At 42.8% G+C, this 20111-nt stretch overlaps 1 protein-coding gene across 1 annotated transcript in view; it reads right to left on the reverse strand.

Moving 5' to 3' along the window:
* The window catches only part of LOC135638371 (2-alkenal reductase (NADP(+)-dependent)-like), a 29218-nt gene extending 9378 nt beyond the window's left edge, over window positions 1-19840 (reverse strand). Inside the window, exon 1 of the mRNA XM_065151484.1 lies at window positions 19589-19840. Within this exon, the coding sequence (XP_065007556.1) occupies window positions 19589-19834 (246 nt within the window). The 5' untranslated portion in view covers window positions 19835-19840. The remainder of the gene's footprint in view (window positions 1-19588) is intronic.
* Between the last annotated feature and the right edge of the window lie 271 nt (window positions 19841-20111).

The following is a 20111-nucleotide window of genomic DNA, read 5'->3' on the forward strand; positions in this document are numbered from 1 at the left end:
TTAGGAGAGGGTGAAGGAGGTCAAGCGTCCTCCTCTCTAGCGGTGATCCACACAGCAGGGTTGCGACGACGCTCCTCAAAACTCCAGGCCTACTCTGAGGTGGAGAGGGAGAGGAGAATAGGAAAGGCAAGCAAAGACTCTAGCCTATGAGGCTGTGAATCCCTCCTATTTATAGAGATCCCGTGTCAAACCCTAATGGGTCCTTCCCTAGTGGGTATTGGATCTGCATCCAATAAGACAAGGGCTCCGTCGGATATCTCATATCCGAACCTCTACTCATCGCAATGCCTACCATATGTGTGTGACCCTCTAGGCCCAATACCGAGCTGGCCATGAGTCATACCTGTCAGAACTCCTTCTAACTCAGTGAATTATTATCTTTGTAATAATTCACTCGACTCATCGACTACGGACGTACTAGGCCACTACGCCGTAGTCCCCAGACGATACAGGGGAATCCAATCCATTGGACCTGTCTGTCCTCAATTACCATGTACCTATAGTCCCTCATCCATCTAATATCCCAGAGACCGTATATCGAGCATGGTGCTGTCAGACCCATATGGTTTCTACTCAAGTCTCGCTCTAATTGGATTCTCCCGGAGAACTCTTTCTCTCTCAACCCGAATGACCCTAGCCAAGGATTTGTCTGAGCAAGAACACATGGGATATTCCTCTCATGACGCCAAGAGTGGATGATCCTCTGTTGACACTCAATAGCCCTCGTAAGGTCGACTACCACTCCCAATGACCAGCTGTACTAGATTTGGGACAGCCAAACCTATAAGTCTAGTATCAAAGAGTGGAGCACTCATACAGGACATCCTTGGTATCTCAAGTCTAAGGACCAGATACACCACTAGGACTACGGAATCACTGTCTGACAATAAGGCATCATCAACCATCCAGCATTCCGTAAGCGGATCAATCAGTGAACTCATTCTCCAATGAGCACCTGTACTGTATCCCTAGTGTCCCTACACGAGCAGCTATGAGACCAGCTGCATCCATCATATGGACGGGTATACAGCACACCAGTCTATCCGGTTATCATGATGTCCCTCTCGAGTAACCTATGACCGAGATTATTTAGGATATGTGTTTAAAGGTGAATCGATCTTATTATCGTGATCTCATCACGATCCGATTCCCATTGCACAAATCCAAGGACATCACAATATATATATGCATTTATGCAATAGTTATAAAGTGATATACGCCAAAATATAATAAGCAAAAAGATTATGTATCAAGTGACACGTGCCATCACTCACGTGATTGGCTTGTTGGGCACCTATGACTAGCAGACGGTGGTACCACCTAGTACCAGATCTTGCGGCGGTAGTATCGCCCAAGAACGGTAGTGGTACCGCCAATACCCATGAAACCTAGGATGAGACCTTTTTAGGCTCCAAGTTTAAATTAACTTGAAGCCTAAATACCCCTCTCATCCCTGGTTAAAGATACACAAGCATAGAGAATTTAAAAGGAGAAAAATGTTGTAGAAATCTCTTGTAAGAATCCTCCTCTAGTCTAAGTGCTAGAATTCTATTTAGAGAGGAGTGTGTGTGTGCTTGTAAGGGTTGTCTCCTAAACCCGGTAAAAGGAGAAGAGGGGTGTAAGAATGAGGTTGATCTTCCCCTATTAAAGGAAGATCGATAGTGGATGCCGGTGGCCTCGACGGAAGAGGAATCGACGAAGTGGATGTAGGTCATGATGACCGAACCACTCTAAAATCTGGTTTGCATTTTACTTTGAGCAATTTATCTTTACTGCAAACCACTTTACCTCCTTACTTGCTTTACATTCAATACGTTCTTACTTTGCTTTCAAAGTTAAGCATTTTCGAAATTGATTTTATCGTACGAAGAGATTTTTTGGAACCGATCTAAAAATGTATTTTACCGCTGCACTAATTCACCCCTCCCCCCCTTAGTGCCAACTCGTTCCTAACAGCTTATTAGATATTCAATAAGATAGGAGCTCTAGCGGATATCTCATATCTAAACCTCTACTCATCGCAATACGTGTGACCCTCTAGACCCAATATCGAGTTGGCCGTGAGTTATACTTGTCAGAACTCCTTCTGGTTCAATGAATTATTATCTCCAAAATAATTCACTTGACTCATTGACTACAGATGTACTAGGCCACTACGTCGTAATTCCCAAACAATATAGGGAAATCCAATCCTTTGGACCTATCTGTCCTTGATTACTATGTATCTATAGTCTCTCGTCTATCTAATATCCAAGAGACTATATACTGAGCATAGTGCTGTCAGGCCTATACAATTTCTACTCGAGTCTCGCTCTAATCAATTCTCCTGGAGAACTCTTTTACTTTTAATCCAAATGACTTTGGCCAGAGATTTGTTTAAGTAAAAACATATCGAATATTCTTCTCATAACACTGAGAGCGGATGATCTTCTATCGATACTCAATAGCCATCGTAAGGTTGGCTGCCACTCCCGATAACCTATTATACTAAATCTGGAACTTCCAAACCTATAAGTCTAGAATTAAATTGTAGAGTGCTAGTCATAGGTGCCCAGCAAGCCAATCACGTGAGTGATGGCACGTGTGACTTGATACAGAATCTTTTTGCTTATTATATTTTGGCGTATATCACTTTATAACTATTGCATATGTGCATATATATATTGTGATGTCCTTGGATTTGTGCAATGGGAATCGGATCGTGCTGAGATCACGATAATGAGATCGATTCACCTTTAAACACATATCCTAAATAATCCCGGTCATAGGTTACTCGAGAGGGACATCGTGATAACCGGACATACTGGTGTGCTGTATACCCATCCATATGATGGATGCAGTTGGTCTCATAGCTGCTCGTGTAGGGACACTAGGGATACAGTATAGGTGCTCATTGGAGAATGAGTTCACCGATTGATCCGCTTACGGAATGTTGGATGGTTGATGATGCCTTATTGTCAGACAGCGATTCCGTAGTCCTAGTGGTGTATCTGGTCCTTAGACTTGAGATACCAAGGATGTCCTATATGAGTGCTCCACTCTTTGATACCAGACTTATAGGTTTGGTTGTCCCAGATCTAGTACAGCTGGTCATTGGGAGTGGTAGTCGACCTTACGAGGGCTATTGAGTGTCGATAGAGTATCATCCACTCTCGACATCATGAGAGGAATATCCCATGTGTTCTTGCTCAGAAAAATCCCTTGCCAGGGTCATTCGGGTTGAGACAGAAAGAGTTCTCTGGGAGAATCGGATTAGAGCGAGACTCGAGTAGAAACCGTATGGGTCTGACAGCACCATGCTCGATATACGGTCTTTGGGATATTAGATGCATGAGGGACTATAGGTATACGGTAACTGAGGATAGACAGGTCCAATAGATTGGATTCCCCTGTATCGTCTGGGGACTACGGCGTAGTGGCCTAGTACATCCGTAGTCAATGAGTCAAGTGAATTATTACAGAGATAATAATTCATTGAGTTAGAAGGAGTTCTGACAGTATGACTCACGGCCAGCTCGATATTGGGCCTAGAGGGTCACACACATATGGTAGGGATTGCGATGAGTAGAGGTTCGGATATGAGATATCCGACGGAGCCCTTGTCTTATTGGATGCAGATCCAATACCCATTAGGGGAGGACCCATTAGGGTTTGACAGGGGACCTCTATAAATATGAGGGATTCACAGCCTCGTAGGCTAGAGCCTTTGCTTGCCTTTCCTATTCTCCTCTTCCTCTCCATCTCAGATCAGGCCTGGAGTTTTGAGGAGCGTCGTCGCAACCCTGCTGTGTGGATCACCGCTAGAGAGGAGGACGCTTGACCTCCTTTACCCTCTCCTAAGAATCTGCAAGGAAATAGGGATATACGATCTCCCTAGGTAACACAATCTACTCTATACGCAGTTTCATATTTCGCGGATTTTTGCGCACCAATCTTCGCACGACAACGAACATCTTTTTGGGAATCGGGGATTTTGTTTTCTTGTTCTTCCGTTGCGCATGTGATGTCGCCCCATGATTTCCCAACATAGAGTACTCATATAGGACATTGGTGTTTTAACTCTAAATACCAAGTACACCATTGGAATGACGGAATCGCTATCTAATAATGAAGTACTATCAACTATCTAGCATTATATAAGTGAATCAATCAATGAACTCAATCTCTAATGAGCACCTGCACTATATCCCTAGTGTCTCCATATGAGATACTATGAGACTAGCCACCTCCATTATATAGACAAGTATACAATATACCAGTCTGTCTGGTTATCTCGATATCCTTCTCAAGTAACCTATGACCGGGATTATTTAAGATCCATGTTTAAAGACGAATTAGTCTTATTATCATGATTTTGTCTCAATATGATTCTCATAGCACAGATCCATAAATATCACAATACATATAATAGGCAATATAAAGTGAGATAAATATTAAATAAATAATAAGCAAAAAGAGTACGTGTCATGTCACATGTGTCATCACTCACGTGATTGGTTTATAGGGCACCTATGATTAGTAGTATATATAATATGATGTATACTCACCTAAATAGAGCTATGAAGACTTATACTTATTGAGTGATTACTAATTATAGATCCTATTTTATAGGTAAAGATACTAGTACCCTACCCAAGTGATGGCGTAGGGAAGCAAGTACGTGCAAGCCATGCCAGCGCAAATATGAATGATGACCTGGGCATTTTATGTATATAACTTTTGGACATGTTTTGTATATGTATAATTGAACATTTTATACTTGGGTTTTTTTTGGTTAAATGTTATAGATTACGTGCAAATGTTAAAAACACTATATACAGGGGAAACCCTATCATTTTGTTTTATAATTAACATATTTTAATTTTAAGATTACATACTTTTTATGCATTTACATTGATAACAATAATGAGGATATAGAAATATGGCACCCTACTTTAGCTATACATGTAAGGTATTGGTGGAACTAGAAGAAGGGTATTACAATTGATCTCACAACATAGTGTATTGATATAGCGTAAGCCATTGGTGTATCAATATGGTGATGGTCATAGTCTGATCATCGTGAACCACAAATGTCCAAGGCAGCTCCTAAGGTAATGACGAATGTAGCATGTATCGGTGCAAAGCATAGAGAATGTCATAACTTTTACTTTCGCTACCAATCTACTATTTTGTATTATAAGATCGATCATTGTACTATTCCTCAAAGAAGTATGACCAACAATCACTATATTATTGTTGGCCATAAGATTCTCCATAATACAATGGTTATGAATTTGATGAGCTTCGTTTTGTGTCTACATCGTGTATAGTCTATCACATCTTCTTAAAATCATCTACTAGCTTTCCCTTCCCTTTCCATGCATAAACTTAACCAGTATATCATCAAGCTCTATGATTTAAATCTTGGGTGATATGTGTAAAATAATGTTCCTCTTAATCATCCTAAATGTGATCTGATTTACAAATCGTAACCTTATTAAGTTTAGGAGAGTAAAAATGTGAGAATAAAAGAGAGATATGAGTGAAAAAGAGTTAAAGAGGAGGAATGAAAGAGTTTAAAAATCCTTTTCTAAACCACAAACAATCAAAGTAACCTTTTGAAATAGGACAATCTTAGCTCTTTATTAGGAATCGTCAAAATTTGACTATTATTGATTGGTACAAGTTGATAACAATCGGATTTCGATCATTATTGTCCAGTACAGATCTCGTATCATTCGAAACAAGATCAAGTGATCGGTACCATCAGGTAGAGGATATTTCGTGTATTGATATCTTATTAGATCGGTATGTACCACCCATATCGAGCGGTACATATTCGTATAGCAAACCCTCCTCTAAAGAATAATTTACATAAAGAAATAAGTAAAAAAAAAAATTCTAACAAACATAAGAAAAAAAATAGTATTAATTTTGATTGTACTCTAATCCATAATAAGGATAGGAAATTGTAGGTTGAAAAGAAACAATCAAGATTGAAACATAAATTAGTAACAAAGTATAAACATTTTTTATACAACTTAAACAAGTTTTCATCGAGACTTCAAATCAAAACGAATACAAAGAAAGATGCATTTAAACATCAAAATCTTGTTGGTTATCAAGACATGCTTACTCTTTGGCAGGAGGAACAAGAGTGTTAATAGACCTGTTCGTAAAATGACTTGCAAAATTATACTTGTATCTGCAGTCGATAAATTGCAGATGAAATTGTAAAATAACCTATAAAGTTTCAAGGATTCATGGAACTTATTTGGTTTATATGTACTGTAATTAGTATTTTGTGATTAAAAGAAAGCAAGGAACCTATTCCACAAAGATCCCTCTAATATGATACAGTTTTATCTTTATATTTAGATAGGTAATTTCCATGACTCGAACAATCTTCTCCGATGTTGCAAACCATTGTACCTTACCATTGTATCTGATCACAAAGGAACCAACTCTATTTATGATCAGTTTAAATATTGAGGACTCATGAGAAGCCATATGTCTAATTTTATTCGGACCTGATTAGATCTGAGTGTCCATTATTTCTGTAAAGAGCTCTAGATTCCTATACTGGTTACTTTAGTCAACTAGGAATTACTCTTGACTATGATGAGTCACATTCTCTCAAGAGACTACGGCAAGTCACAATTAAAATAGCCCACCATTTAAAAGCAGCACATGTTTGTCCCACTTCATTTGATGATGGCTGAAATGAGTAAACAGTATATGATTAAGGGGAAAAGTAAAGTTTATCATACCATAACATATCATTCGGTACTGACAAAATGTATCGATTCGACGGGGGATCAATACGGGTGGTACATCGTATGCCATCATGTATCATATGTCGATACATGTGATATAGCCCAGTATATATCATACCAATAGCTCATTGATATATTGATATAGATAGATAAGACGAATCACGAAGGGAAGAGCCCAAAGCAACGAATAGAATGAACTATATTATTTCTAAAAACTGTTTAAGTACTCAAGACCAGATGAAACTTAAGCCTCTTTAGAGAAGGAATTGGGGAAAAAATATTTTTTGTTTTACGAAAGAAAGAAAATATAGACCACAAGCATCAAGGCCTCTTCCCCATTCTCCTTCTGGTCCATCAACATTATTCTTCATTTTTGCACTCAGTCCCTGTTGCTGAAACATCACCATCGGACCACCTAACTTGAGACATTACAATTTCACAGAGAAATTCCTAACCGTAATATCTTTCTTTAAAACAGTGTTCATATCATGATCTCAAATTTTGCCCGTCCGGCACTCCTCCTTTTCGCTACTTCTTCTCTCACTCTCTCCTCCTCTTATCCTATCTCGTAGGACTCTTCCTTCGACTTCTTCATCTCCTCCTCCTCCCTCTTCCTTCAGTCCTCTTAGTGTTGATAGGTGTACGGTCAATGCTATGTTGTCACAGATAAATTTCTAAACAGGATGTTTGATGTAATGCTTATATATGTCCGTATCTTTTGGTGTGTTCATGCTTTGTACAGCATGTAGAGGGACGGTCGAAGGCTTAAGAGTCCCATTTTAATTAGGTTGGTGGTCGCTTTAGGCTTGTAAATAAATGTTGTGTTATATGGACACTTGAGAGAGATTTTCGATCTATAATGGATCATTTTACCCTTTGTTGTGTAACTATTCAAAGCTTGTAAAGTCTGTTTGTAATTTGCATTGTCTATGAAGTGTTTTCGGAAATATTTGCTTGTGGATCCCGAATGAGGCGTTTTCTCTCTTTTGTGGGTCCTAAGGGACATGAGAGGCTGACCTTTACGGACGGACACGCAAGGGTGCCGCACGACTTAGGCAAAACCAACTAAGTCCGTGACAGATAGTATCAGAGCGGGACAAGCTCTCATAGAAACACTTGGCATGCAAACGTGGGGGACCTAACGGGGCTGCGTTGAGGGCAGTCCGCACACGCACGACCGTTTAGGGGAAAACGGGCATGGAGATGTAGGGAAAAGAGTCGCTTGGAGGAGCGGGCATCTGAGATTGGCATTTAGAGGAATGGCCAACCCTTCGCGTAAGAGGCACCACGAGAATAGGCAAACTTGGAAGAATGTGGAGCGCACAAAGGGTGGGATGGCTGAGTTTGAGCTACGGCTCAACGTTGACAACTATACTTGATGGTGCTCAAGGCAAGCGAGGCGCTTGGTAAAGGATAAGACCATGCAAGGTGGAATGAGTTGCTCAACGACCGAAAGAGTTATGCAAAGGTCACAGAGGTCAGGGGAATTGCTAACTCGAAGAATTTAGTACTCATGCATGGGCTTGTATGCGGACAATGGAATGTTCACGGCCATCCCAAGGCGACCGAAACTCAGCGCCATAGAGCATTGAAACTTTCTCTTCGGCATGTGAATGATACGTTCGTAGGTGGCTGAAGTGTGCAACGAGTTCAGCATGTTGCTAGGTCTTGAGTGGTGCAGCGGGGGCTGTATTGACGTGGAATCACAATCTAGCAAGTGCGTTTGCAGGAGGCAGAATAATGCACAGTTTGTTCAGCAGATCGAAGTAGTCCAAGGGGATGGTAGTCTCCGAAATGAAGAGAGATGTTGCTCCAACGGGACAGTTATCCAGGAGGGATAAGTCCCGGCTCTCCAGAGGGAGAATCATGTGGGACATACCTCACATGTTGAGGAGGAGTAACTCAACAAACAACAACTCCACGAAGCTTAATGAACTGAGCAAGTGGCAAGGAGTTGTCGCATGATCTCGCTTAAGAGGATGCATTGCGAGATCAAGTGGGGGAGCGACCCAAAGCAACACAAATGAAGACACACTTAGAGTCGATATGGAGATCGGACTCAAGAGAGGGCTGACCCATGGAATGGTGGGCACGAGTGCCACCATCAACTCAATGCAAAAATAAGGAGTGGAGCAACTTGGGTGTGACTTAGTGAAGTACCCAAGCCGCATAAAGGGATCCAGCATAGAAGATGGAACATGGAGCGGAGGCATAGTGCTTTCCTTAGACAGAGGTCAAGGACATGAACTCTTGCAGATGCAAGAGTAGGATCATGTTGTTCCATGGATCATTCATTCTGACGGAGCGGACTCATCTTGCATTGTGCCAAAGACAAAGGGAGCTTCTGGGCACATGCACCTTATCTCGGAGGAGCATTTGATGGAGGAACTAAGGCGACTCAATTTGCGGAGGTGAAGTTAGGTTCAGAAGGCCTTAGCATGGGGCAAGAGGACGTAGAGGCAGGTACTCTTGAAGAATATGCCATAGTGTTGCCATTCAAGTTGCCATGAAGGAAGCGGTGCGCAGCAAAGATTATGCTGGTAGGGGCAGAGGCCCAGGATCCAGACAATGGTGCACTAATTACAGCGAAGTCAGGGGACTTCGGGAGCTACTAGGCAACGGACTATCCTAGAGTGGTGCTTCATCTATGTGTGACCCAAGAGTAGATGGATGAAGGTCGATTGCTAAAAAAGCGAACAAAATCGAAGGTGGAAGAGACCCTGCGATACATTAGCAGAGGCCACACATGAAGGGTTCATAATTCGAGTTTATCCCACAAGGATCGGAATGCAATAGAGATGTCACCAGGAGGCGATATGGTGTAGCGAATCATGGTGGAACAATTCGTGGCAATTCGATACACACAACATAATCCCGTGAGGGACTAGATCATACGGAGGTATGATTGGGAGCTACTCGAAGCTCCACTTCGGTGAACAACAAGATAGCAAGAAGGGCTATGGATTCAAGGAGTGAAGGCCATGGTACCACAGAGGCGGGTCTTCTGTGCGTGCATCAAATTTTGCATCGAATGAAAGCCTTGGTCATCAGCATATGTGGGTTGTGTTCCACCAAGGAAAAAGTTCGAATGCAAGTACCAGTGAGTCCCATGAGAGGGACTTGATCATGCAGAGGTATAATTGAAGCAGTTGGAGAGTTGGACTACTCCAGAGCCCATATTCGCTTAAGGGAGCCCGACAAGTCAAAGGACAAGGTCGAGTAAGCGAACATTGCTACCAAGAAAGCTAAGGAGAACAAAATTGGTGCAAATCCTATAATCGTTGGCAGAGGCCATGCATGGGAGTTATAGTCTGTCTTTCCATCGACCAAATGGAGCTGCTTGGAGAACACAGAGGTGTTGAAGCAGGGGGTCGAAAGGGGCGAGGAAGCGACGACGAGTCCAAAGGGACTTAGCTACCCAAAATCTACTAGTCATAGGTGCCCAGCAAGCCAATCACATGAGTGATGGCACGTGTGACTTGATACAGAATCTTTTTGCTTATTATACTTTGGCTTATATCACTTTATAACTATTGCATATATGCATATATATATTGTGATATCCTTGGATTTGTGCAATGGGAATCGGATCGTGATGAGATCACGATAATGAGATCGATTCACCTTTAAACACGTATCCTAAATAATCCCGGTCATAGGTTACTCGAGAGGGACATCGTGATAACCGGACAGACTGGTGTACTGTATACCCGTCCATATGATGGATGCAGCTGGTCTCATAGCTGCTCGTGTAGGGACACTAGGGATACAGTACAGGTGCTCATTGGAGAATGAGTTCACCGATTGATCCGCTTACGGAATGTTGGATGGTTGATGATGCCTTATTGTCAGACAGCGATTCCGTAGTCCTAGTGGTGTATATGGTCCTTAGACTTGAGATACCAAGGATGTCCTATATGAGTGCTCCACTCTTTGATACCAGACTTATAGGTTTGGTTGTCCCAGATCTAGTACAGCCGGTCATTGGGAGTGGTAGTCGACCTTACGAGGGCCATTGAGTGTCGATAGAGTATCATCCACTCTCGACATCATGAGAGGAATATCCCATGTGTTCTTGCTCAGAAAAATCCCTTGCCAGGGTCATTCGGGTTGAGACAGAAAGAGTTCTCTGGGAGAATCGGATTAGAGCGAGACTCGAGTAGAAACCGTATGGGTCTGACAGCACCATGCTCGATATACGGTCTTTGGGATATTAGATGCATGAGGGACTATAGGTATACGGTAACTGAGGATAGACAGGTCCAATAGATTGGATTCCCCTGTATCGTCTGGGGACTACGACGTAGTGGCCTAGTACATCCGTAGTCAATGAGTCAAGTGAATTATTACAGAGATAATAATTCACTGAGTTAGAAGGAGTTCTGACAGGTATGACTCATGGCCAGCTCGATATTAGGCCTAGAGGGTCACATACATATGGTAGGTATTGCGATGAGTAGAGGTTCTGATATGAGATATCCGACGGAGCCCTTGTCTTATTGGATGCAGATCCAATACCCACTAGGGGAGGACCCATTAGGGTTTGATAGGGGACCTCTATAAATAGGAGGGATTCAGAGCCTCATAGGCTAGAGCCTTTGCTTGCCTCTCATATTCTCCTCCCCCTATCCATCTCAGAGTAGGCCTGGAGTTTTGAGGAGCTTCGTCGCAACCCTGCTATGTGGATCACTACTAGAGAGGAGGACGCTTGACCTCCTTCACCCTCTTCTAAAAATCTGCAAGGAAACAGGGATATACAATCTCCCTAGGTAACATAATATACTCTATACGCAGTTTTAAGTTTCGCGGATTTTTGCGCACCAATCTTCGCATGACGACGAACATCTTTTTGGGAATCGGGGATTTTGTTTTTTTGTTTTTCCACTGTGCATGTGATGTCGCCCCCAAGATTTCCTAACAAAATCAAGCATCAGTTAGAATGGATGTGGACTCAGAGGAGTGCCACAGAGACATATCTACTGATCGTAAAGAAAAGGGATGCAGATGCGAGGCGACGGATAGTAGGGCCATGGGCATGGCAATGCTATGGTACTGTAGAGGCGGGACTTCCGTGAAAGTCATTGATCCCTTGCTTGGAGGGAGAGTGCTTGGTCATGAAAGGGGCCGAGGAGGTGGAGCATGCAGAGACAAACTCTGAGTACCGAGACAAGGCTGAAGGGCAGAGGCCAATGAACTTCGTAAGACCGGTGTCAATGAGCATCTCATCAAGATAGCCGAAAGTGAAGGACTTTAGGTCAGGCAAGAGTGCATGACCAAGGAACGAGTAGATAGTACGCGGTGTTGTACCTTTGTTACTGTTAGGACTCTAGCTAGGAGAGTCCTAATTGAGAGGGACATTCTGTTAGGACTCTATCTAGGAGAGTCCTAATTGAGAGGGACTTTCTGTTAGGACTCTAGCTAGGAGAGTCCTAATTGAGATGGACATTCTGTTAGGACTCTAGCTAGGAGAGTCCTAATTGAGAGGGACATTCATGTAAGAGGTTTTTTCTTAGAGAAGAATTATGAGTTGTAAGGGAATAGGAGTCTTGAGTATGAGTCCTATTAGGAGTTGGTTAGAAGTAAGAGTTTTAAGTAGGAGTCCTATTAGGAGTTAGGGTTTAGAAGCCCTATAAATAGCCATATATTCCTCCTCTTTTCTTAAGCAATAGAAGAATATTTTTTGCAGCCTTTGAGCAGCAACTTGGAGGGAGAAACCCCTATAGAGTTCCAAGGAGGCCGATCCCCTAAAGAGATCAACCCCAAGTTTAGAATCTGCAAGGGTTCTAACACCTGGTATCAGAGCAGCATTCTTGGCATCTCACTGCCCTTCCACTGCCATCCATCAACCCTCCACAACCGCCCAAAGCAATTCCCACAATTGCTTAAAAGATCGTCGCCAAATTCCACCGTCATCTCCACCACCGCAGATCATCCTTTGATCTCCCTGTGAATTGCAACAGGTTTTGGTTTCCTACCTTACTGCTGCTGCAATTTAGTTATCCCTATTCGAAAATCCAAAAAAAAAAAAAATCGTTCCTATATTGCTACAAATTTCATCGTAAGTTGCTGAAATTTTTCGACGAGAATTCTACTATCGCAACTTACACCAATTTTCTTGCTGTTACTGCCAAAATTTTCTTGATTAAATTAGACATCCTTGTTATCATATAAACTGAGATATTGCTGTCAATTCCCTTCTCAAATCTCTCAAATTTTTTGTGAAGATTTCGTCGAGAAACCGCTGTTTCTTCGACGATAATTCTACTCTCACAAGACAACACAATTCTACAGCAAACTTTCACTGATTTCTATCAAACCTATACATGCCTTTAACCCATCAACAAAAGAGAGATCTTAACATCACAGATTTGGAGTCATATACTATGGCATCTGAGGAGGCAATCAATGCTAAATTTGAAGCCTTTGAGGCACGAATTGAGGATAAGATTCGGACTCTCCTTACCGAATTCAATTTGGGCCGACCACTAAGTCTAAAGAAATCACATCAATGAGAGAGCTTTAACCAATCAAATCATGCTCAAAGAGATGACTTCCAAGAGAGGGGAGGTTTTATGACCGACCCCAACTATTCGCGCATGAGAGTGGACTTCCCTAGATGGGAAGAAGGAGACCCAATTGGTTGGATCTCGCGTGTGGAGCGATATTTTCGGGTACCATAAAACTACGGATGCATCCATGGTGGAAATTGCAGCTATACATCTTGAAGGGGATGCCATATAATGGTTTGACTGGTTTGAACACACTTATGGAGCCCTTTCATGGTGACAATTCAAAGAAGGACTACTGATCCGCTTCGGACCAACTTATTACGAGAACATTGACGGACAACTAGCAAAGATCCGACAAACCTCCACCATTCAGGAGTACCAAACCAGGTTTGAAAGATTATCTAATCAAACTCGTTATTGGTCTGAAAAACAACTATTTGGGACCTTTATTGAGGGCTTAAAGCCGAAGATCCGAGGAGAAGTTAAGGCACGACAACCATACACGCTTATGGCAGCCATCTCTTTCGCATGACTTCAAGAGGAGCGATTGAACCATGAAGCCCAGAGGACTAGGATCACTCCACGACCTACAATACTAAAGCCCTCAGCCCCCCCTACTATCAACCGAGTCCTTGCACCAAAAAGGTTAACAAGAGAAGAACTTCGGGAGCGATCTGCGAAGGGGTTATGTTGGCATTGCGACGAGCCGTGGAGCCGCGAGCATCGCTGTAAAAAAGGTAGACTTCTTATGATTGAACTAGTAGAAGAAGAGGTCATTGAACATCTAGAAGAGAGCCTTGAACATGAAGAAGAAGATATGGAAGAAGAGTCACAGCCGACCGACATTACGGTACACGCACTAGCCGGCTACTCAAATCCGCAAACGATGAAAGTTGGAGGCCTTCTCAAACAATAGCCGATCACTGTTCTTATCGACACGGGTAGCACTAATAACTTCCTGAATAGTAAGGTTGCTGCTCGGATGGCACTGCATATTGAAGGTTGCAGCAAGTTCGATGTAAAGGTTGCCGACGGCAGAATCCTAAAGTGCGACCAAAGATGCCCGCAGGTGAAACTATTACTACAAGACCAAGAAATTATCATCGATTTCTTCCTCCTACCAATCGATGACTATGAGGCAGTGCTTGGTATAGAATGGCTGACTATACTAGGTGATGTCTCTTGGAACTTTTCTAAATTAATTATGAAATTCTACTGTAAGGGCAAACAGATCATCCTACGCGGGAAGCGCGGAAGCAACGTTACCACTGTTTCAACCCAACGAATGGAGAAAGTTTTACACAAGGTAAATGGTGGCTTTTTGATGCACCTCCAACAGCAACCAGAGGGGAAGAAAATAGAAATTGAAGATCAAAATCTTGCCCAATTGCTTACTGAATTTGCCGACATATTTGTTGAACCGCGCGGTCTTCCTCCTTCTCGGCAACATGACCATCGAATTTCAATCCTTCCGGGCAAGCCACCAGCGAACACTCGATCGTACCGATATCCTCACCTCCAGAAAGATGAAATTGAAAAGATCGTAAAGGAGATGCTTGAAACAGGGGTGATTCGGCCAAGTTGCAGCACCTATTCCTCACCGGTGCTACTTGTACGCAAGAAGGACGGAACTTGACAGATGTGCATCGACTACCGAGCTTTAAATGGCATCACCGTCAAGGACAAGTACCCAATACCAATGGTGGATGAACTTCTTGATGAATTGAAAGGAGCTCGAGTCTTCACGAAGTTGGACCTCCGATCTGGTTACCACCAAATTCAGGTATGTGACGATGACATTCCAAAAACTGCATTTCGCACACATGATGGCCATTATGAATTCTTGGTAATGCCTTTTGGACTCATTAATGCTCCTTCAACCTTTTAAAGTCTCATGAACGATATTTTTCGGAGCTTTCTTCGTAAATTTGTGCTGGTATTTTTCAATGATATTCTCGTTTACAGCCCTTCTCTTGAGACTCACTTTCAGCATTTACGGATTGTTTTGACGATCCTTCGGGAGAATACTCTTTTTGTTAAGTAACTAAAGTGCAACTTTCTCCAGCAAAAAGTAGAGTACCTTAGGCATATAATATCAGAAGGAGTGGCGGTAGACCCAACAAAAATTGAGGCAATGCAAGGCTGGTCGAAACCTACAAACGTGAAATTACTGCGGGGGTTCCTTGGACTAATGGGCTACTACTGAAAATTTGTTAAGGACTATGGGAAGATCAGTGCACCGCTCACTTCTTTACTGAAAAAAGATGCTTTCCAATGGTCGGACAAAGCCTCTGCTGCCTTCGACAAACTTAAAGAAGCCATGACAATGACGCCGATGCTTGCGCTACCAGATTTCAATAGACCCTTCATCATTGAGGTCGATGCATCTGGAGTCGGAATTGGAGCCGTTCTCATGCAAAATGGTCGACCACTCGCATACACTAGCAAGGCATTATCTCCCTCCCATCAAAACATGTCAGTATATGATAAGGAGATGCTTGCCATTGTACACGCAGTAACGAGGTGGAGACCCTACCTGATCGGCCGACGATTTCAAATTAAAACTGACCATAAAAGCCTCAAGTACTTTTTGGAGCAAAAGATATAATCCCTTGAGCAGCAAAAATGGGTAACCAAACTTCTTGGATTTGATTATGAAATTATTTACAAAAAGGGGAAAGAAAACGTTGTTGCAGATGCACTCTCACGGCTACCTGAACAAGCCAAGGTTTCAGCCATCTCCCTTCCTACCACCGGTCTCCTCGAGGACATTAGGGAAGAATGGAAGAAGGATCCAGAGATCAGCAAGATCATAAAAAAATTGGAGGAGGATCCAAGTGCAATAGCCCACTACACTTGGGATTCGAGGGATCTACGCTACAAAGGTCGCATTGTGCTTATACTTGACTCCCCTTGCATCGCAATCATCTTGCATGAAATGCACTCCATACCTTCAGCAGGGCACTCTGGATTCCTAAGAACCTACAAAAGAGTAAAGCAAAATTTTTATTGGAGAGAGATGAAAAAAATTATTGCTGAATATGTGGCACAATGTGATGTATGTCAATAGCACAAGGGTAAAACCCTAGCAAATCCAGGGAAGCTACAACCACTACCCATACCAGACTCAGTGTGGACTGACATCTCTATGGACTTCATTGAAGGGCTGCCATCTTCCAAAGGTAAAAGCACGATTCTCGTGGTGGTTGATCGACTTACGAAATATGCTAATTTTTGTGCTGTGAGAAATCCCTACACTGCTGCTAGTATTGCCCAGATTTTCATAGAAAATATTGTTAAACTGCATGGGATGCCAAGGTCCATCGTAAGTGATCATGACAGGATCTTCACTAGTAAATTTTAGACCGAGTTATTTCAGTTACAAGGCACCAAACTCAAGATGAGCACAGCGTATCATCCACAAACTGACGGCCAAACAGAGGTGGTAAATAGGTGCTTAGAGACGTACCTCCGATGTTTCGCTAGCGACCGACCAAAAGAGTGGGTGAAATGGCTTCCTTGGGCCGAATGGTGGTATAATACTACATATCATTCATCTACAAAATGTGCCCCTTATGAAGCATTGTATGGTCGACCAGCACTTGTGATTCCAAAGTATGTAATTGGCTCGGCCAAGGTAGATCAGGTTGACCAAGAATTGATTGATAGGGACAAACTCTTACAACTATTAAAAGATAATCTCTCTACCACTCAAGCCAGAATGAAGCAGCAAGCCGACACACGACGAAGTGAAAGAGAATTTTCAGTGGGAGATTGGGTTTATCTTCGCCTACAACCATACAAGCAACTCTCTATCAATACTCGAGCCTCCATGAAGCTATCCCCACGTTTTTATGGGCCCTATCAAATCACAGAGCATATTGGAGCCGTGGCATATAGACTTAAATTACCTGAGGATGCCAAAATTCACCCTGTCTTCCACGTATCATGCCTAAAGCCCAAGTTGGGAGAACACGAGTCACCCCAGATCCAACTGCCCAACACAACTGAGGATGGAGTTATTCAAGCCCAACCACAAGCCATCCTCGATCGCAGGATCGTGATGCGTCGCCGACATCCCTCTACTGAAGTACTAGTGCATTGGAATAATCTATCACTTGAAGACGCCACATGGGAACCATATGAGGAGCTGAAGACCCGGTTCCCTGAGTTCATGGAATCTCAACCTTGAGGACAAGGTTGATTTGAAGAGGGCGGGTCTGTTAGGACTCTAGCTAAGAGAGTCCTAATTGAGAGGGACATTCTGTTAGGACTCTTTCTAGGAGAGTCCTAATTGAGAGGGACATTCTGTTAGGACTCTAGCTAGGAGAGTCCTAATTGAGAGGGACATTCATGTAAGAGGTTTTTTCTTAGAGAAGAATTAGGAGTTGTAAGGGAATAGGAGTCTTGAGTAGGAGTCATATTAGGAGTTGGTTAGAAGTAAGAGTTTGAAGTAGGAGTCCTATTAGGAGTTAGGGTTTAGAAGCCCTATAAATAGCCATGTATTCCTCCTCTTTTCTTAAGCAATAGAAGAATCTTTTCTGCAGCCTTTGAGCAGCAACTTGGAGGGAGGAACCCCTATAGAGTTCCAAGGAAGCCGATCCCCTAAAGAGATCAACTCCAAGTTTAGAATCTGCAAGGGTTCTAACAATTACTCAGTGGAGTAGGCGGTAGGGTTGATGGAGAAAACAGTACAATCCTAGAGGCAACCAAACCTATAAGAGAATCACTCTAAGTTGGGGTGAAAACTTCCCGCATTCTAAAAGTTCGATGGCATTGAGAAGGTGAATCACGGTAACTAACTCAATGCAAGGAGTGCAAACACTTCAAGTGCTTCAGAAATATGAGCAAAGAGCAGGCGAAGGCTAGTAACCAGCTCGATGCATGGAGTACAACTTCAAGGAGGCGGGCGAAGTCAAGTAAACTTTGCCTTCTCAACTCTTAAGAGACTGGGCGAAACCGAGTAACCCAAGTCTCTCATCTATCCAGCAGAGGAGCTCTGCACATGTTCAAAGACCCTTCGAAGATAATAGAAGATAATAGTTGTCAAATCCTCACCAACGGTGATTAGAGATATTGAGAGTAGATTGTCTGCTTCATTTCCCAACGAACTGCCAATCGAAAACAGAAGTGATGCGAACCTGCTTGGAATTGACAACTAAGTGAAAGAAGAGTCAATAGGCAAATTTTGTGGAGGAAGGACCCAAAAACTTCAGAAGTTTGCGAGACGATGCTTATTAAAGCTCCAACAAGCATCCACCCAGTTCAAGCAGCATGAACATTTGAGAGACTAGCGCATAGTAAGGATGGTCTTTTCCTTCATCTGGAGGATCTGTAAGAACCAACATGGATCAACACAACTCAGCCAACCCCACACTAGAGTCAGAGTCATTGGCGAGTTGAACCAGCATAGCGGATCAAAGGTTCGACTACTCAAAAACAACAGCGGAGAGCAGTTGGGAGTCGAGGTGAATTGCAACTGGAGCAGAAGATTTGAAGACTCAGCAAAGGCGAGGAGTTGTAGTGTTGACAAAGGCTTCGACGAGGACATCGAAGGAATAAGTGGGGGAGAATGTCACGGACAAACTTCTAAACAGGATGTTTGATGTAATGCTTATGTATGTCCGTGTCTTTTAGTGTGTTCATGCTTTGTACAGCATATAGGTTATGTCTGTGTCTTAAGAGTCTCATTTTAGTTAGGTTGGTGGCCGCTTTAGGCTTGTAAATAAAGGTTATGTCATGTGGACACTTGAGAGAGATTTTCGGTCTATAATTGACCATTTTACCCTTTATTGTGTAACTATTCAGAGCTTGTAAAGTCTATTTGTAATTTGCATTGTCTATGAAGTATTTTTGAAAATGTTTGTTTGTGGATCCCGAATGAGGCGTTTTCTTTAACCCGTTCTCTCTTTTGTGGGTGCTAAAGGACATGGGAGGTTGACATTTGTAGACGGACACGTAAGGGTGCCACACGACTTAGGCAAAACCAGCTAAGTCCGTGACAATGTGTCAATCGACTCATACCCATTTTGGCCGACGAGTTGTGTGGGTAAGATATTAAAATTTTGAACCATGATCCATATAATATAATATATGCCTCAAGATTGAATAGTATCTCTTGTTCCTTAAACTTATGGAAAATGAACAATCAAGAGTAGGCTAAAGGCACATTCTATTTTCACGTATGCTTATACGTGTGTATATTATTCCTTTCACATTCTATTTTCACGTATGCTTATACGTGTGTATTTTATTCCTTCCACAGTCATCAGAACATAGAATAGAGAACAAATCTACATATAATGGATTCAGTGTTGGTACCGTGCCGGGGACGAAGTCGGAGACGTAGCTGGGCTCGTCGTGCTTCGTCATGCGAGAGCGCATGTAGGGATCGCAGGACAGGTAGAGGTTCTTGACGAGCACGGCCGTCGACCCCGACGGCACCCTCAACCGCACTGTGTCCGTCGCCACCAGCTCCATGTCGCTCTCCTTGGGCATTCTGTCCGGCGGAAGATGGTGCTTCAGCACCACCTTCCTGTTCACCATCACCTCCTCCTCCATCACCATCCCCCTCTCTCTCTCTCTCTTTTCCCCCAACTCTTCAGATGATTGTAATGTGTGCTGATATGCTACGCTCTTTAAGGACCAAGGATCCTGCTACAATAGGAGAGGGCGTTTCAGATCCACTAGAATCTCGGTCAAAAGTCAAAGCCGGAAGTCAAGCAGCAAAGGATAACTTACGTAGATTTCGTCAGGCATGAGATCCCACAGGAATCACCTGAAAACACCAGCAAAGACAAAAATGAAGGCAAAAATTCAACCTCGATACTTGCGAAAACTCGAT

The sequence above is a fragment of the Musa acuminata genome, chromosome BXJ3-5 (assembly GCF_036884655.1).
Source record: "Musa acuminata AAA Group cultivar baxijiao chromosome BXJ3-5, Cavendish_Baxijiao_AAA, whole genome shotgun sequence".
Classification (NCBI taxonomy): domain Eukaryota; kingdom Viridiplantae; phylum Streptophyta; class Magnoliopsida; order Zingiberales; family Musaceae; genus Musa; species Musa acuminata.